General features: G+C 44.1%; 1 protein-coding gene across 1 annotated transcript in view; it reads right to left on the reverse strand.

The window, feature by feature from the left end:
- Positions 1-24,338, reverse strand: part of apba1a (amyloid beta (A4) precursor protein-binding, family A, member 1a) — a 127,898-nt gene that overhangs the window by 21,777 nt on the left and 81,783 nt on the right. Inside the window, 3 exon segments of the mRNA XM_024002381.3 lie at positions 599-638; positions 4,471-4,581; positions 16,449-18,296. Of these exon segments, the coding sequence (XP_023858149.2) occupies positions 599-638; positions 4,471-4,581; positions 16,449-18,203 (1,906 nt within the window). The 5' untranslated portion in view covers positions 18,204-18,296.

Consider the following 24,338-nt stretch of genomic DNA (forward strand, 5'->3'; position numbering starts at 1 on the left):
TTCCCTTTATTTTTTTGAGCAGTGTATATATGGTTTGAACCTTAACATGTTTGTGAAGGCTTCAACTCTAAAGATGCAGAAATTAGAACAGTTGGATTGATTGAGACATCGTAGTGAAAGAGAGAGAGAGAGTATGTGTGTCACCAGAATGTCCTTGTGCTTCACACAGAGCTAGAGAGACTAGAGACACAATGCTCCTACTGAACTAAAACACACAGAATGCATGAGTAAAGAGTGTGGGTGGGTGTGTTTGTGAGATAGATAGATAGATAGATAGATGTGTATGTGAGAGAGAGAAATAGAAGGAGAGAGAAAGACCGCACTGAAGCGTTTGACTGGTGCACTAGAGGCCCTTTCTCTGTCTCTAATTTTCCTTACCTCCCATTCAGCCCTCCATGACATTTAAAAATGCTGATCTGGTGCTAAATGTAGGCCTGCACATCAGCATACCCTCACAGAGCTAAATCACCCAAGCATTTACTTAGAGAGAACCACTTCTCAAATATATTCTGCACTGGCAAAATACGGCCCACTGAAGTAAAGCAGAGAGGGACGTAAAGACCAGGAGCCAGGAGCAAGTCAAAGGAGCAGGTCTTACCTTCTACATAGGTAGGAAAGGAGGCCAGGCTTCTCCTGGACTGTAGTTGTAGAGGAGAGACAGATAACACGTTACTGACGGGTCACACAGGCACGGTCATTATAACACTGTCATAGCACTATCATAACACTGGTGAAAGACAGACAAACGTTGGTTGACACATTGGGCTGTGCCGGTCATGACATTTTGTTAGCCGGTTATTGTCATGCAAATGACTGCCAGTCTCATGGTAATTACCCGTTAATTAACATAAACATGTTTACAATCTTCAGGCCTCTATGCATACAAGCCGCTGATGCGCGCCTTTGGAACATCTACATTTTAAAGTCTAATAAATCCATTTAATATACACAATCACAATAAATCCATTATTTATTTTAGGGAGGACTAAAGAAACATTATATGAGGAAAATGTATTTCAAAAGAACCGAATGTGAGTCGGCCTACTGTATGTTATCTGGCTATGCGCCATGCCCGTAGGCTAGTTCATTTAGCAGACAAGATATCGAATCAGTCCAGTGCCATGATTTTATATGATATTATTGTAAGAATAATATAATTGAACTTAGCTGAAAAAAAATAGAAAGGATGTTTTCCCATTCCGGAGTGAGTGCACATATGAAGTGGCTATGTCGAGCGTAAAAGTTATCATTTGAAACAGGTCCTACATGCTAGATTTAGAATTATTTGGTCAATTTAGTTGTGAATGAAACAAACCTCAGATTGTCTTAGAAATCAAAACATGATGCAGCTATAAGCTATTGACTATTTGAAAAAGCAACAAAAAAAAGCTTGCGCTCTGTTCTTTGCCTCCGGCTACACACCCTGTTCTCTCATCAAAGTGATCATATTTTCACCCATCAGACTATTCTCAATTTAATATTATCTTCAATTTGTTTAGAATGGCTGTTTAGAATGGCCCATTATGAAATAGGTAGGAACAGGGGCAGGGGACAAAATACATGTCATCGAATAGCGAATGGAGGCCCATTTCCCCCAGTTTAAATCATGCCGTGTAGGCTACTCCGGCTTTATAGCAAAGCAGCTGAGAAATAAATATAGGATCCTCTTCCTTTTAGTGGCAACCACCAAAACTCTGCTTTCATGTCTGGGTTTGTCTGGGTTTATAAGAAAAATGATTTAACTTCACGCATCAACCACTGTTTGAGGAGCATGCAGCCTCTCACTGCGTGACAGGTGATATTCCGCTCAACCTCTGTATGCCATGGGCTCGCCAACCATGTTCCTGCAGCTATCCAGGCTATTCAAAATCAAATACAAATTCACCATCATTGTAGGTTAACTTTGTAAGCCACCCTGCACAACAAACAGCATCGCCTAGGCCTATACGTTCTCTCCCATACTCACGGATAGAACGTTTTGAGCGTAATTTAAGCCAACCAGTCCATCAAGTATGCATAATAATACAGTCCACATTCTAAGGTGATTACTAGAATATGTTTAATTTCGGAGTATAGGCCAGACCAGTTATGTACCAAAAACTCTGTTTTTTTTGCCATGCTAATATGTGGCAGACTATTAGGATATGTATTGGAAAACAGCACAATCATTATTTTAATTCCGTATTTTTGGGAGGGACTTGGGCTCATACAGTTGACGTCGGAAGTTTACATACACCTTAGCCAAATACATTTAAACTCAGTTTTTCACAATTCCTGACATTTAATCAGAGTAAAAATTCCCTGTCTTAGGTCAGTTAGAATCATCAATTTATTTTAAGAATGTGAAATGTCAGAAAAATAGTAGAGAGAATGATTTATTTCAGCTTTTATTTCTTTCATCACATTCCCAGTGGGTCAGAAGTTTACATACACACAATTAGTATTTGGTAGCATTGCCTTTAAATTGTTTAACTTGGGTCAAACGTTTCAGGTAGCCTTCCAAAGCTTCCCACAATAAGTTTGGTGAATTTTGGCCATCCTGACAGAGCTGGTGTAACTGAGTCAGGTTTATAGCCTCCTTGCTCGCACACGCTTTTTCAATCTGCCCACAAATTGGTATAGGATTGAGGTCAGGGTTTTGGATGGCACATCCAATACCTTGACTGTGTTGTCCTTAAGCCATTTGCCACAAATTTGGAAGTATGCTTGGGGTCATTGCCATTTGGAAGACCCATTTGCGACCCAGCTTTAACTTCCTGATGATGTTTTGAGATGTTCTTCAAATTTCCACATAATTTTCCACCCTATATGATGCCATCTATTTTGTGAAGGCCACAGTCCCTCCTACAGCAAAGCACCCCCACAACACTGATGCTGCGCCCTTGTGTCACGGTTGGGATGTGTTTTCAGCTTGCAAGCATCCCCCTTTTCCTCCAAACATAACGATGGTCATTATGGCCAAACAGTTTCTATTTTTGTTTCATCAGACCATAGCCAATTTCTCCAAAAAAGTACGAACTTTGTCCCCATGTGCAGTTTGCAAACCGTAGTCTGGCTGTTTATGGCGGTTTTGGAGCAGCGGCTTCTTGCCTTGTGAGGCCTTCAGGTTATTCGAGATATTGGTGTTTACTGTGGATATAGATACTTTTGTATCTGTTTCCTCCAGCATTTCCACAAGGTCTTGCTGTTGTTCTGGGATGATTTGCATTTTTGCACCAAAGTACGTTCATCTCTAGGCAGACAGAATGTCTCCTTCTTCTGAGCGGTATGACGGCTGCGGTCCCATGTGTTTATACTTGCGTATATGTTTGTGACAGATGAAACGGTGGAGCCTTCAGGCGTTGTGAAATTGCTCCCTAAGGTATGAAACCAAACTTGTGGAGGTCTAACCTTTTTCTTCTGAGGTCTTGGCTGATTTCTTTTGATTTTCCCATGATGTTAAGCAAAGAAGCACTGAGTTTTGAAGGTATGCTCTTGAAACCATCCACAGGTACACCTCCAATTGACTCACATGATGTCAATTAGCCTATCAGAAGCTTCTAAAGCCATGACATCATTTTCTGGAATTTTCCAAGTTGTTTAAAGGCACAGCCAACTTAGTGTATGTAAACTTCTGACCCACTGGAATTGTGATACAGTGAATAATAAGTGAAATAACCTGTCTGTAAACAATTGTTGGAAAAATTACTTGTGTCAAGCACAATGTAGATGTCCTAACCGACTTGCCAAAACTATAGTTTGTTAACAAMAKATTTMTGGAGTGGTTGAAAAATGAGTTTTAATGACTCCAACCTAAATGTATGTAAACCTCCGACTTCAACTGCATTTAGACATATGCGTATGCATAAGCTCTAATATGCATTTGGTTGTTCTACACATTTCGTTGTGCTCGGCTCTGAAACAACATCCACAACGACCATGTTTTCCACTCAGTTGTTGAACTTCTTTCATCAAATTGATCATCACAGTGAGGTCAAAATGTTTTACCTAATGGTGGGTTTTAAAAGCATGATAGTATTTTGATAAGGTAAAAATCTGTCATTCTGCCCCTGAACAAGGCAGTTAACCCACAGTTCCTAGGCCGTCGTTGTAAATAAGAATTTGTTCTTCACTGACTTGCCTAGTTAAATAAAGGTTAAATCAAAAAAATCTAAATAAGTGTTTGATGTGATTTTCAAACGCATTTCCATTGATGTCAGAGTGGTTAGGGGGACAATAGAGCTCTGAATGCCAGACCATTAGCGACTTGATGGTTGTCAGTGATTTGGGTACTACCAAAGCATGTCCAGAGTGCATAATAGGAGATTACCATGACTCAACGTTTATGTGGAATTTGACTGCGTTCATGACACGACTGCCGGTGTTGCGGTAACATGGTCACCGCAACGGTCCTATATGCAGTGTCATTTTGATTTGTCACAATGCCTGGTAAGTATCATAACATGGACATATACATGCACACAAAAACACCTCTTTAGTGGAAAGCGGCGGAGACTCGAAGCTTTCACTCCCTTCAAGCATGGGTGTCCGGATTGAAGACTCCGCCCCCTGAGGAGAGGCCTGAGAGTCTGAACCTGGAGACTAGAGAGAGAGCGAGGAAAAGAGAGAAAGGAAGAGAGAGAGAGAGAGAGAAAGCAAATTTTACTTCCATCATTCAAACATAAAAACATAAAACAGAGCAGGGCCTTGGAAGGATTGATCATACGGTATACAAGACTTATACGAGACCTTTCACTGAACCAAATCAATAAGGGTAACACCCACATTTGGTTCAAACTCAACAAAAGCCCGATCATTAGTGACACTCATTTACATATACTGTATGTGCAGTCTATGCTTCTCACTCAAATTCAGTTTTATGATAATGTCCAAAGAGAAACCAACCAGTTCCAAGCTGAGGGAAATGTGCTTTCGTGTGGGGATTTTAATGCTAGAACAAGTTCTGAACCTGACTGTGTAGACCCTTTGGGTAATAAACATATACAGTATTTGGACATTTGGACAACCTGTATCAATGATTTCCTTTCGAGTACATATAGCCCAAACCTCCCTGACTTAAATTTGGCTTTGATAGCTGCCACAAAAACACATTTATGCAAATGGGAAACCATTCTAATTGAAAACCTCAAAAGAGAATTGGTTAGATTCCGAGTGTAAACTCAAGGATATTTATCAAATAAAAAACATTACCAACCACAAGATTCAGCAAGAATATTGTGGCACATTTAAAGAATACAAACAAAAACCTAAGATGGAAGAAACGGAAGCATTTTGAAAACTATGAAATAGTGAAAACCAGTTCTGGGAGAAATGGAATGGCTTAAAAGGAGAACAGAAGAATGATCTAGCCATTCAAAATGGCAACATCTGGACCCCCCAACATCTGAACTCCCCATTTTGAATCTATGGAATAATACCATAAGAAGACCTTACTTTAAAACAAAGAAATATACAAGAAAAACATAATTAAAAACAACCAGAACCTAATTGACTTCCAAATTACACAAGCTGAACTTTCAAAGAACATACAAGCCTTAAAACCTGGAAAGGCATGTGGCCCTGACAGCATCAGGAATTAAATGGTTAAACACAGTGCTCCTGAGCTGCAGGATGCCTAATTAAAACTATTCAACCTGGTTTTGGAGAGTGGCTGCTTCCCTGGTACTTGGAACCAAGGGTTCAAAACCCCCAGATAAAAAAGTGACAAATTACATTGATATTTAGTCATTTAGCAGACAAATTAAACCCCAACAACCATTGAGAGCAATTGTAATGGAGTCTTTTGTAGGCACTTTACAGAGGCTAACTCTGCCATGGCTCGTTGGGCAAAGCCTATGAAATTAATTGGGTTTTTGGAGGGTTTTTGGATAAATGCAGAAAATAAGGTCTGTGGTAAACACAGGATTAGGAGAATTTATACGTTTTTTTCTATGAAATAATCTTCATCAGCTAACATCACTTTTTGAGAATTTTAAAGCATTTATGTAATTGAAAAAAAGTAAAAAGCTAARGATGTGCTTACATGTAAAAAAAAAGAAAACTACAGCGCATGCCTTTGATGTCACCAACGCTACGCAAAGCTTCACAGCTAAATCAAAATGTATATACAAGACATGGCTGGATAGCCGTGTAAAACAGCTCTGGGATATTGACAGCCAGAGACTGGCTTAACCCTTTACACTCGTGGGAATTGGCCTATATAGATAGGGCCAAGCATTTGGCCTATATAGATAGGGGAAGCAAATGCATGCATGGAAGCAATTAAAACAGTTTGGAGATTATGGGAAAATTATTAGACTAAAGTTACAGYCACAACAGTTCATCTGACACAAGACTGAATCCAAACATTACACTATTGATTTAATGTGCATTTTATGTTTACTGTACTTTTTGCTATATTCGTMGTAAATGTGGGGTACTGTAGGTACAACATAAGACAAAACAATTACACGGGTTTGAGTGAGAGGACTAACTGGTGTCTCCAAGTGGCCACACTCCTCTCCAAAGTGTGCACAGTTCCCAAGTAATTTCAATGCACTTTTATGACTCAAAGAAGAGTCTTCAACTATAAGGTGCTTTTTTGAGCTCTCCTAGCTGTGCCGTTGAGGAACTAGAGCAAGCACACTTGTAGTTGTTTTGTTTGGAACACAACCCTGCATCTCCGSCATCACATAATTATTGTTGTTGTTTACGCAATCCATAAAAACAGCTCATTATAAATTGCAATTTGGATCAGGTGGGCATCCTTTGAAAGCTTGTTCTGTTCAATTGCCAACATGACTAGTTAAGTTATAAAATATGATCTTACAGTGTTACTGTAGGCTTTCACAAGGTAATTCAGTGAAACAAATCGTCATTTTGATACGCAGAGAAAGGATTCATTAGTGCATTCAGGTGTGTGTTCTGCGGCAAATAGACAAACATAGGCTCATTCTGTTCAGAACAAGCCAGGGTATGATGCCTTGTCATCTTGTAACTGTACATCAAACATAGTGCTAAAAAAGCATTGACACTGTATATGACATGAGTTTTATGATATGGAAATGTGAAGTGCACATTTGGACGGATGTTTTGCTTGCTTGTATGACATGCGGTGGTTCATTTCTTTACTATCAAATGAGGAGAGACAAACGTATCACACATGTCAGAGTTATACTTCAACTAAATCTTTAATAGTGAGAGCTTTGCAATAGCAATGGCTTGGCGACGAATCACCGTTTCTGATGATCTGTTGAGAGCGCCAAGACAAAAGTACAAAGGTCTTTCATAGCCAAGATACACCCCTTTCAGCCTACATGACGAACAACAGATATATAGAATGGGTCACAAGGTTAAGATGTGTATGAAAGAAACCTATAATACATAGCAGACAGTATCTGCCGTGTCAACAGTTTTCATTGTATAGACCAGTGTCTGGCCCTCCGACTCCAAACTGGAACCATCTCTCCCTGGTACGGTATAGAACAGAAACATTAACTCGTGCTCTGGAATGCTCTTTAGGTTTTTTTCACCCAAAAAACATCGTAAATATCCTGTCAGTGTTATTTCCCAGAGGCCCATCCTCGGTAGAACACACACACAATAGTTAACAGAATACTCTATTCTATTGAATAAAACAACCATTTGATGCAATAAAAGCATTATAACATAATCTTGCAATTTTGCCACCATAGACATCAAATGGGTTTTATTATAACCCTCAAAAACTCTGCTTTCAAAATATACGGAGTCCTCTTAATTTATGGCATTTGCCTCACTCCCCAATTAGTGGGAGTGATGGGGAAACTTCTTGTCGAGTGCGGTTCTCAAGTGTATTATTATTATTATATGTATTATTATTATTGAAATGAACTGTATTTCATTATCCTCATTGCATTGTACTGTATTTACTGAAATGCTGTACCACTATACTGCTTTGGCAATATCTACAAATTGTATTTCATGCCAATAAAGCAATCTGAATATGAATGAAAGAGAGCGACAGCGAGAGGGGGGATAGAGAGCGGGGAAAGAAGGGGGAGAGAGGGATAGAGATAGTTGGGGATACGGAGGAGGAGAAGAAGGAGGAGAAGGAGAAGAAGAAGGGGAGAGAGAGATAGAGGGGTAGAGAGAGAGGGGGATTGAAATGGGAAAAGGATGCGAGATGAAGAACGAGACAGAGAGGAAAAAATATAGAAAGGTAAGGGAAACCAGAGGAGAAAAGAGTAGAATAAGATATATTATATAAACACACTATATCTCATTCCAAAATCATATAAATTATTATGGAGCTGGTCCCCCTTTGCTGCTATAACAGTCTCCACTCTTCTGGGAAGGCTTTCAACTAAACTCAGCAAAAAAAGAAACGTCTATTTTTCAGGACCCTGTCTTTCAAAGATAATCAGTAAAAATCTAAATAACTTCACAGATATTCATTGTAAAGGGTTTAAACACTGTTTCCCATGCTTGTTTAATGAACATGCACCTGTGGAACGGTCATTAAGACACTAACAGCTTACAGACGGTAAGCAATTAAGGTCACAGTTATGAAAACTTAGGACACTAAAGAGGCCTTTCTCCTGACTCTGAAAACACCAACAGAAAGATGCCCAGGGTCCCTGCTCATCTGTGTAAACGTGCCTTAGGCATGCTGCAAGGAGGCATGAGGACTGCAGATGTGGCCAGGGCAATAAATTGCAATGTCCGTACTGTGAGACGCCTAAGAGAGCGCTACAGGGAGACAAGACGGACAGCTGATCATCCTTGCAGTGGCAGACCACGTGTAACAACACCTGCACAGGATTGGTACATCCGAACATCACACCTGCGGGACAGGTACAGGATGGCAACAACAACTGCCTGAGTTACACCAGGAGCGCACAATTCCTCCATCAGTGCTCAGACTGTCCGCAATAGGCTGAGAGGCTGGACTGAGGGCTTGTAGGCCTGTTGTAAGGCAGGTCCTCACCAGACATCACCGGCAACAACATCGCCTATGGGCACAAACCCACCGTCGCTGGACCAGACAGGACTGGCAAAAAGTACTCTTCACTGACGAGTCGCGGTTTTGACTCACAAGGGGTGATGGTCGATTTCGCGTTTATCCACGAAGGAATGAACGTAACACCGAGGCCTGTACTCTGGAGCGGGATCGATTTGGAAGTGGAGGGTCCGTCATGGTCTGGGGCGATGTGCCACAGCATCATCGGACTGAGCTTGTTGTCATTGCAGGCAATCTCAACGCTGTGCATTACAGGGAAGACATCCTCCTCCCTCGTGGTACCCTTCCTGCAGGTTCATCTTGACATCACCCTCCAGCATGACAATGCCACCAGCCATACTGCTCGTTCTGTGCGTGATTTCCTGCAAGACAGGAATGTCAGTGTTCTGCCATGGCCAGCGAAGAGCCCGGATCTCAATCCCATTGACCACGTCTGGGACCTGTTGGATCGGAGGGTGAGGGCTAGGTCCATTCCCCCCAGAAATGTCCGGGAACTTGCAAGTGCCTTGGTGGAAGAGTGGGGTAACATCTCACAGCAAGAACTGGCAAATCTGATGCAGTCCATGAGGAGGAGATACACTGCACTACTTAATGCAGCTGGTGGCCACACCAGGTACTGACTGTTATTTTTTATTTTGACCCCCCACCCCCTTTCTTCAGGGACACATTATTCAATTTCTGTTAGTCGCATTTCTGTGGAATTTGTTCAGTTTATGTCTCAGTTGTTGAATCTTGTTATGTTCATACAAATATTTACACATGTTAAGTTTGTTGATAATAAACACAGTTGACAGTGAGAGGACGTTTCTTTTTTTGCTGAGTTTAGATGTTGGAACATTGCTGCGAGGTCTTGCTTCCATTCAGCCACAAGAGCATTAGTGAGGTCGGGCACTGATGCTGGGTGATTAGGCCTGGCTCGCAGTCGGCGTTCCAATTTATCCTAAAGGTGTTCGATGGGGTTGAGGTCAGGGTTCTGTGAAGGCCAGTAACGTTCTTCCACACATCATTATCTAGTCCCTGGAAGCTCGTAGAAATGCAATCAGCAGAATGGATATTCCAATTCAAAGCAATGACCACCGGGAGTATGTGCAACGGCGGCCATATTGGATGCACTATTTGGAACACTCGATGAATTGAAGCTTATCATTTCCATAGAAATTCATATAGAACTAATCTATGGCCTGTCTATTGATTCTCTATCTATGTGGGCGCTCCTATCCATCGATGCTCCATTGCCCAATGCCCATAGTTCCAGTAGCTACTTCTCTGCACAGAAAACACACCTAGGTTGACTCATAAATATTCTTCAACAATATTCAGTGATGTTTCATTCATACAGCGCAACTGTCATACATTTGAGACATTTAGAGAAATTGAAGGGTAAACAACTCCCACAATGAAAACTGGCCCGAATCCACAGTCCATAGAAAAAGAAGTCCAGGTCAAACACCAAACAACATAGGAGGAATGTTTGGTATAAATCCACCAAAACTAAACTAATGTTCACTCCAAACAAACCTGGTTTCCATGGTTTTCATGCAGACGGTCTACCAGGAAGTCCCAGAAGTTCTCCATACTTTGAGCCTGAACAACGGTCAAACTATGATGCAGACTGTCCTTAACTTACACACACAAATAGACACTACCTAGTGGCTACAGAACCCGAATGAGGTAAACTAGCTAACCTTCTCTCATGGTACTGTGGTGGTAATGTATCTACAGTCTCTGGTGGCTTGGTACCAAGTCTGAGCTCTACTCCTGTTTCACAAGCTATCAGAATTCACAATGGACTTGTCAGAAAGGCACAGGGAGGGGTGTGTGTGTCTGTGCGTTTGTGTATAGACAGAGGCCTGCAGTGGATGAAAACAGGCTCTCTGCAATGTTATTGGAAACCCTCTGAATTATTCACTCTCTCTCTCTCTCTCTCTCTCTCTCTCTCTCTCTCTCTCTCTCATCTACACTAAATAAATTATCCTGGGGAAGGCAAAAATAACATGTTCTTCTGATGAACGGCAAACTGCCAGAAAGGAGAAGTAAATGACACTATAGTACAGTACGCATAAGGTCATTATAGCACAGTCTTAACCCACCTCTCTTTCTCTCTCTCTCTGATATATTCAAGGGGCTTTATTGGCATGGGAAACATATGCTTACATTGCCAAATTAAGTGAAATAGATCATAAACCAAAGTGAAATAAACAATACAAAAATGTACAGGAAACATTACACTCACAAAAGTTCCAAAAGAATAAAGACATTTCAAATGTCATTTATGTCTATATACAGAGTTGTAATAAAGGTACAAAAGGGAAAATAAATAAACATAGGTTGTATTTACAATGGTGTTTGTTCCTCACTGGTTGCCCTTTTCTTGTGGCAACAGGTTAAAAATCTCGCTGCTGTGACTGCACACTGTGATATTCTACCCAAAATTGGATTTGTTTTCGAATTCTTTGTGGGTTTGTGCAATCTGAGGGAAATATGTGTCTCTAATATGGTCATACATTTGGCAGGAGGTTAGGAAGTGCAGCTCAGTTTCCACCTAATTTTGTATGGGCAGTGTGCACATAGCCTGTCTTCTCTTGAGAGCTGGGTCTGCCTTTGGTGGCCAAGCAAGGCTATGCTCACTGAGTCTGTACATAGTCGAAGAGTTCCTTAATTTTGAGTCAGTCACAGTGGTCAAATATTCTGCCATTGTGTACTCTCTGATTAGGGCCAAATAGCATTTTAGTTTGCTCAGTTGTTTTGTAAATTCTTTCCAGTGTGTCAAGTAATGGGTCTAATTGCGTTGCTGTCCTGGGGCTCTGTGGGGTCTGTTTGTTGTTGTGAACAGAGCCCCAGGACCAGCTTGCTTAGGGGCCTCTTCTCCAGGTTCATTTCTCTGTAGGTGATGGCTTTGTTATGGAAGGTTTGGGAATCGCTTCCTTTTAGGTGGTTGTAGAATTTAACGGCTCTTTTCTGGATTTTGATCATTAGCGGGTATCGGCCTAATTCTGCTGTGCATGCATTATTTGGTGTTTTACGTTGTACACAGAGGATATTTTTGCAGAATTCTGCATGTAGAGTCTCAATTTGGTGTTGGTCCCATTTTGTGAATTCTTGGTTGGTGAGCGGACGTCACAGTCAAAAAGGGCAATGGGTTCTATAACTGATTCAAGTATTTTTAGCCAGATCCTAATCGGTATGTCAAATGTTATGTTCCTTTTGATGGCAAAGAAGGCCCTTCTTGCCTTGTCTCTCAGATCGTTCACAGCTTTGTGGAAGTTATCTGTGGCGCTGATGTTTAGACCGTGGTATGTATATTTTTTGTGTGCTCTAGGACAACGGTGTCGAGATGGAATTTGTATTCGTGGTTCTGGCAACTGGACCTTTTTTGGAAAACCATTATTTTTGTCTTACTGAGATTTACTTTCAGGGCCCAGGTCTGACAGAATCTGTGCAGAAGATCTAGGTGCTGCTGTAGGCCCTCCTTGGTTGGGAACAGAAGCACCAGATCATCAGCAAACAGTAGACATTTGACTTCAGATTCTAATAGGGTGAGGCCAGGTGCTGCAGGCTGTTCTAGTGCCCTCGCCAATTCGTTGATATATATGTTGAAGAGGGTGGGGCTTAAGCTGCATACCTGTCTCAACCCCCGGCTCTGTGGAAAGAAATCTGTGTTTTTTGCCAATTTTAACCGTACACTTGTTGTTCGTGTACATGGATTTAATAATGTTTTATGTTTTTCCCCCAGCACCACTTTCCATCAATTTGTAGAGCAGACCCTCATGCCAAATTGAGTCGAAAGCTTTTTTTAAATCATCAAAGCATGAGAAGACTTTGCCTTTGTTTGTTTGTCAATTAGGGTGTGCAGGGTGAATACGTGGTCTGTCGTACGGATGTGAGGATGATGTTAAAGAGTTTAAGTATAGCCAATTGGAATTTGTGGTCTGTATATTTTATAATTTAATTTAGGACACCATCAACCCAACAGGCTCTCTCGTCTCTCGCACACGGCACGCACGCACGCACGCACGCACCGCAACGCGACGCAAGCACGCATTCACGGCTACGCAAAGCACGCACGCACGCACGCACGCACACACACACACACAAAAACAACGTTAGTACCAGCAGCAACTCCATGAGAGCTGGTGGTTGGCTCTAAACCAGATGTACATTGTGCTGTCTGAAATTAATAAAAGACAAACAGAGCTAATTAATGAGTCTCTCAACAACAGGATAGGAGACAGACAGTAATCTAGCAGGGCTCTGTTTGTTAAGTATAGTGTGTGTGTGTGTGTGCGCATGTGTGTGATAAACCACTATGCTGATGGCTTTGACCTTCTCAGGGGATGCGTGTGATCTGATACAATGGCATCAACTCCTCACATCTCTAGACAGTGTCAGGCTCTTATGACTAAAATTCAACAAACATTACCTCAGCTCACCGCTCATGCGGCACACCTTTCGGATAATATGATAAGCTTGAATGTGTTTGTGTATGTGTTGCGTGACTCTACTAAAACCCAAATGACTGCCTGCTCCCAGACATGAGTCCGTTGTTGTCTCCAGAGGTCTGAGTGAGTACAAAGAATCTCTCTCCATCATTTCTTCCCCTTTTGAAGAGGCACAGTCTTTTATACTCGGAGGGGATTTCTCAAGCTAGCGTGACAGTAGTAAAGTGTTCATCCATCCACTAGCCACTCTCATCACTACTATGCCCCCTGGGTAGTTATAGAGAAGAGTAAGAGCGTAAACCCTCCACCCCCCTCTCCCCACCACCTCAACCCACCAACCTCCCTGTACCAGCCCCCCTCCCCGACCATAAACGTGCATGAAGGCAGTCCCCTCTTATACTTCATGTTCACCCACGACTGCGTGGCCAAGCACAACTCCAACACCATCATTAAGTTTGCTGACGACACAACAGTGGTAGGCCMGATCACCGACAACGATGAGACAGCCTATAGCGAGGAGGTCAGAGAGCTGGCAGTGTGGTGCAAGGACAACAACCTCTCCCTCAATGTGAATAAGACAAAGGAGCTGATCGTGGACTATAGGAAAAGAAGGGCCGGATATGCCCCCATTAACATCGACGGGGCTGAGGTGGAGCGGGTCGAGAGTTTCAAGTTCCTTGGTGTCAACATCACCAACAAACTATCATGGTCCAAACACACCAAGACAGTTGTGAAGAGTGCACGACAACACCTTTTCCCCCTCAGGAGACTGAAAAGATTTGGCATGGGTCCCCAGATCCTCAAAAGGTTATACAGCTGCACCATCGAGAGCATCCTGACCGGTTGCATCACCACCTGGTATGGCAACTGCTCGGCATCTGACCACAAGGCACTACAGAGGGTAGTGCGTATGGCCCAGGGGTGGCAGGTAGCCTAGTGGTTAGAGTGTTGGGCCAATAACCGGAAGGTTGCTGGATCGAATCCCCGAGCTGACAAGGTAAAAATCTGTCGTTCTYCCCCTGAGCAAGGCAGTTAACCCACTGTTCCCCGGGTGCCGAAGACATGGATGTCGATTAAGGCAGCCGCCCGGACCTCTCTGATTCAGAAGGGCTGGGTTAAATACGGAAGACACATTTCAGTTGAATGCATTCAGTTATACAACTGACTAGGTATTCCCCKTTTCCTGACATCCAGGACCTATTGACTACGCGGTGTCAGAGGAAGGCCCAAAAAATGGTCAAAGACTCCAGTCACCCAAGCGGTACCGGAGCGCCAAGTCTAGGACCAAAAGGCTCCTTAACATTTCTACCCCTGCTGAACAATTAATCAAATGGCCACCCGGACTATTTACATTGACCCTCTGCTACTCATCTATGCATATTCACTTTACAAATGACATTGACTCGGTACCGGTACCCCTGTAACAAGGGTTGGGTTATTGTTATGTAATTTACTTGTGTTACTTGTTTTTTTACATATGTATTTTTTTTTACTTTAGCTTATTTAGTAAATATTTTCTTGACTCTATTTCTTGAACTGCATTGTTGGTTAAGGGCTTGTAAAGTAAGAATTTCACGGTAAGGCATGTTGTATTTGGCGCATGTGACAAATAAAATTTGATTTCATTTGTTTGACATCAGCATGCCATCTCCCTGAATGAGACAGGAGTCTCCCTAAATGCAACAAAGTCAAACTTTGGTGGGGGGGTGTCTCTAAATAATGCTAATTTAACTATTCTCCTATTTGTTTAAAATGCAATTTGTACTGCTACAGTGGTACATTTTTAAATAAAAGCTTATTCCAAATTAAACGAACATGCCCACCTCTGTGTCAAAAAAAYAAAAAAGAAGACACGTCTTTACTATTAGGCACATAAAAAACATTCTGAAAACATAGGAGGTACCGTGAAAAAAATAGTGACCCCTGAATGTCACAGTATAATTCGCACTCTGTAATTCAGCAATACTCTCTGACTCTTCCCTCACTCTCTCATGCTCGCTTCTCCATCCTCCCCTTTTCTTCCTTCCTCTCTTAACCTACACTCTACCCCCTTCCGCCTCTTATCAGTGTCAGGCTGTCTCGGTCTGGCAGGCCAAGGCAGCTCCATTTGCAAGGCTGACTGTGTAGTGGAGAAGCTGAGAGAGGAAAGGTGGCGTGCGACCACAGAGCTAGGAGGAATACTGATGAGATGAGACCGCTGGTCAAACGATTCAACCAACCTACCCGCGCTATAGCTACTGCAGCAGTCAAAAGGGGAGGGCAGGAGAGGAGGATCATTTGTCCTCACAGCCACCATTCAGAAAGCAAAACTAGTGTGTGACAAACAACCCCTCTGAGGGAGAGAGGGATAAAGAAGGAAGAGAAAAAGAGAGATGAAGTGTTAGAGATTTGAAGTGAGAATGGCACGGTGAGACAGAAAAGAGGTAAAGAGAAAGATAAATGATGGAGAGAGGAAGAAGTGAGAGGGGTCTAATCTTGTGGTCTTGAAGCCAGAAGGATATGTGTTATTCAGCTCTTCTGCTGTTTCCTTTCTGGATCATGATCCAATACATTCAACATACAACCAAACCTTTTCCTAGGCTGTGTCTCAATAGTCTAAAGTTGATTCCTATTTTCCTTACCTCCTCTCCTATTGTACTGATTTGAAAGAACTGGACAGACGAGCTAATTTCATAGTTAGCATCCTCCATATTGCTCTCACCTATCTTGTCTTTTCATATAAATAAAGATAGAGAAAGGAGACGAGGGAAGGAAAGGAAGCCACTTCAGACTATTAAGAGACCCTTCTTCTTTCCTGTCCTGACCAGTCTGAGGTTGTAACTCAAGCTGCTATCTACTGTATCTTTATATAAGAATTACATCATTATTAAGCAACCAGCTCCATTACAGTGTGTCAGGTGACCACACACATGCACACGCATTTATGCACGCGTGCACACACACTCACTAACACACGCGCACACACACAGGTGAGGTGACTAAACCCACACACACACACTAGTGTTAGTCTGTATAAAACCAGTACTCACGTCGCCCCCTAGTGAGGGCTGCAGGTCACAACACTCAGCGGTGGGACTCAGGTCCTGTCTCATCACCCAGATGGGTTCTTTAGGCTCATCAGGGGTGTAGGGTGACCTCACCGTCCTGGTCTTCACCTCCTCTATGGCCTCCTTGATGTCCTTTATGGCCAGGGTGATGGCGTCTCTTTTCTCACGACTGTTACGAACCCCAGACGAGTCCTCAGAGGGACTGTCTGCTGGGGCTGGAACGTTCTCTCCTTCTCTCTCATCCCCCTCAATCTCCATCTCTCCCTTGGGATGTTTGGAGTCTGTGGGGGCGTCGGATTGGGAGTTGTAAGAGTCTCCCTCTTCCTCTCCTCCTTTCATCATGTCTTCTTTGTCCCCTCCCTCCCCCAACCCAGCAGCAGCTCTCTCCAGACTCTGAGAGCTGGCACTCTCTCTGACTTCCGTTATGATCATGTTGATGTCCTCTTCACCGTCCTGGTCGCAGCTGTCTGCCCGCGGGTACGGAGCAAACTCCGCCTCCTTCTCAGGGCTGTCTGACTCGCCGTCCGAGCGCTCATCATAGTGGTGCAGCCTCGACCCCACTGCCTCCTGCTGCCAGTAGTCCCCGCCCCCGTCCCTCCCCTCAAACAGACGGAACCCCGCCTTTCTCTGCTGGAGGTTCTCGTTGGCATTTGTAGGCCCCGCCCCCTCAGCAGCAGCAGCAGAGGGGGCGTCGCTGATCTCCTCATACACATGTTCTGTCAGGGAGTAGTGGTAGGCTTCAGAATATGCCTCGTCTTTAGGCTCCATCCCTTCCTCGACGCTGCTGTCCCGTCCCCCCGGCACCCTGGCCCCTCCCCCATGGAGGTTGAGAGGTTGGGTGTAGACGTAGTTAGAGTAACCACCCCCAGGGTTCAAGGTTTCCTCTGCCTCCTCCTGACTGGGGGGTCTCCCAACGTCTGGTAGGGGTTCCCGGGGTAAGGGAGGGGGCTGAGGGGGGTAGTTGAGGTTCAGGTTGGGCTGAGGGTGGGTATGGTGCTGCTCTGACTCAGCGCTCTCTGTGTATCCCTCCGCCTCTGGGCGAAGCATCACCTCGTAAGTACCGCCCTCGTCCTCTGCCTCAAGATCTTGGGCCATGACGCAGTCGCCCTCCGCCCGGTCTGTGTGTGTGTGGAAAGCGCTCTCCGTGCTGGCCGAACGGGCTAACGCAGAGTTATCCCCCTCTATCTCCCTCTCTCTATACCTCCCTCTCTCCTCCTCATCCTCCTCCGGCTCTTCTCGTTCTGGGGGTAGAGAGTGAACAGGCTGTGGGGTTGGCAGAGGTTGTTGTTGTTGTTGGTGTACCCTCTCAGCCTCTCTCTGCTGTCTCTGTATGTGTCTCTGCTGCTGTGCTCTGAGCCTGGCCTCACTGTCCCCCTGTCTGCGGTAACGTGTCACTGCAGGACGCAGGATTGGCTGTGACTGACCCTGGGCCTGCTGCTGCTGCTGGGGTTGGGGAGGGYACTGGGCCCCCAGGTGCAGTTCCGCCTCTGGCTCCTCTGTTGACCTGCGTTGTGGGGCCCCTCTGACCCTGCTGCCACCTGCGCCAGGAGCCTCATTATATCTCCTGTAGCGGGGAGCAGCGTGGTGGTTGTTTTCACTACTGTGGTTGCTAGGCTGCCGTGGTCGACCGTTGTTGGTGGCGGTGTGGTTGTCGTGGCGACGGCGTTGAGGAGGGGGCAGGTCGGCTTCTACGGGCTCGATCAGCTCCTGGCCATGCTCCACCTCCTCGGGGTTCATGGCTGCCTCGGTTTGGTCGGGGAAAGAGGGGGGGAGTCTAGGCGGAATGCATCGCCTGCCGTCTGGGAAAAACGCAGCTCAGTGGAAGGGCTTCTGAGAGAAAAGAAAGAGAGGAGAGAGTTACAATGCTACTACAAACTAAAACATAGTCTACAAAAGGTATTAAGTCACTCGTAGAAGACGGAAGTTCAATAAAAAACAATTTATTAATAAAAAAACACAGTTTTACATTAGTGAAACCTCCATCAATCCCAGTATTGAGTCTTTAATGCCATAACGTATGAGACAGCTGGACCACAGTGATAACTCTAGATCATAGACCTCAGAACTTCTTGTTTAGCAACCTGTTGAGGCTCCTTCCTTCTCCCCTCACCCCTCATAGCAAAGAGCACTCCCCAGACCCAACACACACAGCCACCCACACAGAACGATCCCCAGATCCAGACCCTTCCTGTCATAAAGACCACCTGGAGGTCTAGCCTCTTCTCTCTTCTCTTCCGGTTCTATAGCTGGTTACAAAACAAGGACAGACACCGCGTGTGTGTGTGTGACATTGACCCACTTTGTGCTGTCAAGAGCCACAGCAGGCAGAGAGAGAAAGTAAGCGCTAACGTCTTCAGCTCTGGAAGAGAGAGAATGCCACACACACACACACACCACACACACTACACACACACACAACACACACACACACACACACACACACACCACACACAACACACCACCACACACACACACACACACACACACACACACACACACACACACACACACACACACACACACACAGTCCCAGAGGAAAACTACATGAGTAGAATCAAAACATGAAAGAATGTAGGCCTCTGATTTAATCATATCATTACCCAGATGTCAAAGCTTCCTTAAATGTAAACTTTTAATCAGACATCATCACTGGACTACATTCAATAGAATGATCATAACCCTATGTTTCATTCCACAAACACTTTCCAACTCTTACTGTAGTCAATCGATCAAAAAGAATATTAATTTAATACTGCCAACAATTAGTATTTGGTTGCAGAAGACCACCAGCAGAATGAGAATAGAGGCTCTGTTAATCATAATGAGTAGATGAGAAGGATTTTCTCTCATTCACAACGAGAGCTGGGATCAGTCAGTCTAAGGGCTAACCACCCCATCTCATTAGCACAGAAGGATCTAAAACTACACACCACACAGCAGAGCGCGCATCTGTGGTAACCATGGTGATAGTCTCCCTTGACAACAATAGGTGAGTGCTCGCACTGCAGCAACAAGGAAACTACCTTTCCTCTCCTCTCTGTTCCTGCTTAGCAACCACCGCACACTTGCACACACACTAGTGTGGCGGGCACACACACAAGGCAATACAAGCACAGGCATGCAGGCTGACATTCACACGTACACACACACGGACACACACACACACACAACGGACACACACACACACACACACAACACCCCCCACACACACACACACACACCACACACACAACACACACCGGACCATACTTCCACGTGGTACACGGATCCTGAGACCAACTAAGGCACAGAAAAGCGGCGGGCACTTTCCACACTACTGTGTCCACCATCAAAAACGGAACATAAATTTGACATACCGATAAGGATCTGGCTAAAAATACTTGAATCAGTTATAGAACCCATGCCTTCCCTTTTTTGACTGTGACGTCCGCACCAACCAAGAATTCACAAAATGGGACCAACACAAAATTAGAGCTCTACATGCAGATTCTGCAAAAATATCCTCTGTGTACAACTAACCACCAATACAATGCAGCACATCACAAAGCAGCATAGGCCGATACCCCGTAATGATCAAATCCAGAAAAGAGCCGTAATTCTACAACCACCTAAAAGGAACGATTCCCAAACCTTCCATAACAAAGCCATCACCTACAGAGAAATGAACCTGGAGAAGAGGCCCCTAAGCAAGCTGGTCCTGGGCTCTGTTCACAACACACACAGACCCCAAGCCCCAGGACAGCAACGCAATTAGACCCATTACTTGACACACTGGAAAGAATTTACAAAACAACTGAGCAAACTAAAAGCTATTTGGCCCTAATCAGAGAGTACACAATGGCAGAATATTTGACACTGTGACTGACTCAAAATAAGGAACTCGTCGATATGTCAACTCAGTGAGCAGCCTTGCTTGGCCACCAAAGGCAGACCAGCTCTAAGAGAAGACAGGCTATGTGCACACTGCCATACAAAATTAGGTGGGAAACTGAGCTGCACTTCCTAACCTCCTGCCAAATGTATGACCATATAGAGACATATTTCCCTCAGATTGCACAAACCCACAAGAATTCGAAAACAAATCCAATTTTGGGTAGAAATCACAGTGTGCAGTCACAGCAGCGAGATTTTTAACCTGTTGCCACAGAAAAGGCAACCAGTGAGGAACAAACACCATTGTAAACAACCTATGTTATTTATTTTCCCTTTGTACCTTTATTACAACTCTGTATATAGACATAAAATGACATTTAGAATGTCTTTATTCTTTTGAACCTTTGTGAGTGTAATGTTTCCTGTACTTTTGTATGTTTTATTTCACTTTGTTTATGATCTATTCTCACTTAATTGGCAAATGTAAGCATATGTCCCATGCCAATAAAGCCCTTGAATATACAAGAGAGAGAAAGAGAGGTGGGTTAAGACTGTGCTATAATGACCTTATGCGTACTGTACTATAGTGTCATTTACTTTCTCCTTTCTGCGCGTTTGCCGTTCATCGACGAAGAGAACAATGTATATTTTTGCCTTCCCCAAGGATAATTTTAGTTAGTGTAGAGAGAGAGAGAGAGAGAGAGAGAGAGAGAGAGAGAGAGAGTGAATAATTCAGAGGGTTCCAATAAACGCAGAGAGCCGTTTCATCCTGCAGGCCTCTGTCTATACACAACCGCACAGACACACACCCCTCCTGTGCCTTTCTGACAAGTCCATTGTGAATTCTAAGCTTGTGAAAACAGGAGTAGAGCTCAGACTTGGTACCAAGCCACAGAGACTGTAGATACATTACCACCACAGTACCATGAGAGAAGGTTAGCTAGTTACCTCATTCGGCCGGCTCGTGCACTAGGTGTTATTTTGAGTGTGCTAGCTATAAAGGGAAGCAGTCGTGCATCATAGAGTTGGAGGAATAGATATAAGATGGAGCCACGACGCAGGGACTTAGGTTCAGTAAAAAAGAGCGAACATAACAGCTGTATACTCTCCAAAATGAAGGTAGCGTATCAATCAGATGGCGGAAAACGTTCTGTTGGAACTAGAGGCCCCTGGGTAAGCACTGGGCAATTGAAACCATGAAAACCATGGAAAGCCCCGGTTTGTTTGGAGTGCACAATTAGTTTAGTTTCTGGTGGATTATATACACCTACAAACATTCCTCTTATGGTGTGTTTAGGTGCGTATTGAACCTGGTGACCTTCTATGTATGTTCACTGAGTGGCCTGTCGGGGATTCGAGGACCAGTTTGATATACAAGTTGATGGGAGTTGTTACGACCGTTACGAGAATTGACTACGTAAAAAGAATAGTCGATCAGAGAGAATGTGAGGAAGCACGAAGTATGCGAGCTGATGATGAATAGAAGAAACAGTAGAGCACAGTAGAGGATGAGATGTAGAAAAGAAGATAATTGAGTATAGGAGTCAAGGCACGTAGAGGTGTAGGTAGTGAGTTCTGTGGAGCAGAGAGAAAGAGAGGTAAGCATGAGCACGATAGGAAGCGACGAATAAGAGAGAGGACAGAATGAGGAGGAGGGACGAGAGAGAGAGAGAGGAAGGCGCGAATGGGAGAGAAAGTAGGAACAGCATCATGGGGGCTCTACCGGAAAACACGCAGCGGACGAAGGAAGGAGGGAGAAACGGAAGAGACGGGATGCGTCCTAATCCATCGAAGCTGACATTGCCGAAAGGCACCATTCATGCTTCCTCTCAAGTAACTCTTCTCTGCACACACAGAAACACACACACACTGTTGACTCCCAATAAATTTCTTCAACAATATTCAGTGATGAATTCAATTCAATACAGCGCAACTGTCATACATTTGAGAATTTAGAGAATTGAAAGGTAAACGACTCCCACAAATGAAAACTGGGCCCGAATCCACAGTCCATAGAAAAGAAGTCCAGGTAACGCACAAACAACATAAGGAAGTTTTGGTAACATCGACCAAGAACTAACCTAATGTTCACGGAGGAGGATGACAAACACAGAGACAGCAGAAATACTTCTGGGCCGTCCTCTCTCTCGCTCCTCGTCTTTCTCCAATCCCATCTTCTCGGTCTTCCTTTTCCATGCGACGGTTCCTCTCCCAGCGCAAGTCTCAGAATCGTTCTCATATCCCTTGACTCGCCCTCTTGGCTCATATCCACACGGTCTCAAACTTTCAATGATCTCAGATGTCCTACGTTACACCCACAATAGTACTACTACCTAGTGGTTTACACGAATGCAGGGTAAACTTCAGCTAATCCATTCTTCTCATCGTTCTGCTGGTGTATGTATTCTACCCAGTCTCTGGTGGCTTCGTAAATCTGAGTCTACTCCTTTTTCCATCAAAGCTATCAGATTCACAGATGGACTCTGTCAGAAAGGCACAGGGGAGGTGTGTGGTCTCTGCTTGCGTTTGTGTATGACAGAGAGCCTGCAGTGGATGAAACCAGGCTCTCTCTGCAATGTTATTGGAAAACCCTCTGAATTATCCACTCTCTTCTCTCATCTCTCTCTCTTCTCTTTCTCTATTACACTAAATAAATTAAATCCTGGGGAGCGCAAAAATAACATCTTCTTCCCTCTGATGAACTCGGGTCCAACTCATCCTGCTAGAAGGAGAAGTATCTGACACGCATAGTTACGTCTACCGGGCCGCATAAGTTCCATTATTAGCCAAGTTAACCATCTCTTTCCTCCCTCCTCTGATATATCAAGGGCTTTACTTGCAAGGGACAATCTACTTGCCGAAATTAAGTGAAATAATCATAAACCAAGGAAAATAACATACAAATTACAGAACATTACACTCACAAAAGTTCCAACAGATAAAGACATTTTCAAATGTCCATTATGTCTATAATAACAGTGTATAAAGGTACAAAAGAAGGAATAAATAAACATAGTTTATTACACATGTGTCTGTTCTCACTTGGTTCCTTTTCTGTGAAAATCAGTAAATTCACGCTGCTGTGACTGCACCTGGGATATTCTACACAAATGATTTGTTTCGCATTCTTTGTGGGTTTGTGCATCTGAGGAATATGTGTCTTCTAATATGGTCATACATTGCAGGAGGTTAAGGAATGCACTCAGTTACCACTAATTTGTAATGGGGCGTGTGCACAGAGGCCTGTCTTCTCTTGAGAGCGGGTTGCGCTTTGGTGGCCAAGCAAGCTAGGCTCCTGAAGTCTGTACAATAGTCGAAGAGTTCTAATTTTGAGTCCAGTCACAGTGTCAAATATCTGCCATTGTGTACTCTCTGATTAGGGCCAATAGATTAGTTGCCGTGTTGTAAATTCTTCCAGTGTGTCAGGTAATGGTCTAATTGCGTTGCGTCCGGGGGGGGCTCTGTGGGGACTCGTTTGTTGTGTGTTCGAATCCGAGGGCCACTCAGGACAGCTTGTTAGCGGCCTCTCTTCTTCACGTTTACTTCTCTGGTAGGAGTTCTCCTTGCTTGTCTATGGAAGGTCTCTGGCGGAATTCGCCTTCTTTACGCGGATGGTTGTAGGAAATTACACTCTACACAGACATCATCAGCTCCCGGTCTCGGCTCTCGCACTCCACCCCCTATTCCATCAATCCGGCCCTTCTCCCCCCAAACTGGGCTAACTCCCCTCTCCCCACCTCGGCTCTTCTTCTTTTTCTCCTGGATTTTGGAGTCATTCACGGGTATCCTCCCCGGCTAAATTTCCTGCGTGCATGCAATTCATTTTGGTCGTTAACGTTGTTACCATCTCCAGAGGCAATTTGTGCCTACGAATTCTCTGCGCGGCATGTAGAGTGTTCTCACTCTTGGTGTTGGTCCCATTGTGAAATCATTGTTGGTGAGCCGGACGTCACACGTCAAAAGGGCAATGGGTTTCTATAACTGATTCAAGTATTTTTC

The sequence above is a fragment of the Salvelinus sp. IW2-2015 genome, linkage group LG15, assembly GCF_002910315.2.
Source record: "Salvelinus sp. IW2-2015 linkage group LG15, ASM291031v2, whole genome shotgun sequence".
NCBI classification, from domain to species: Eukaryota; Metazoa; Chordata; class Actinopteri; order Salmoniformes; family Salmonidae; genus Salvelinus; species Salvelinus sp. IW2-2015.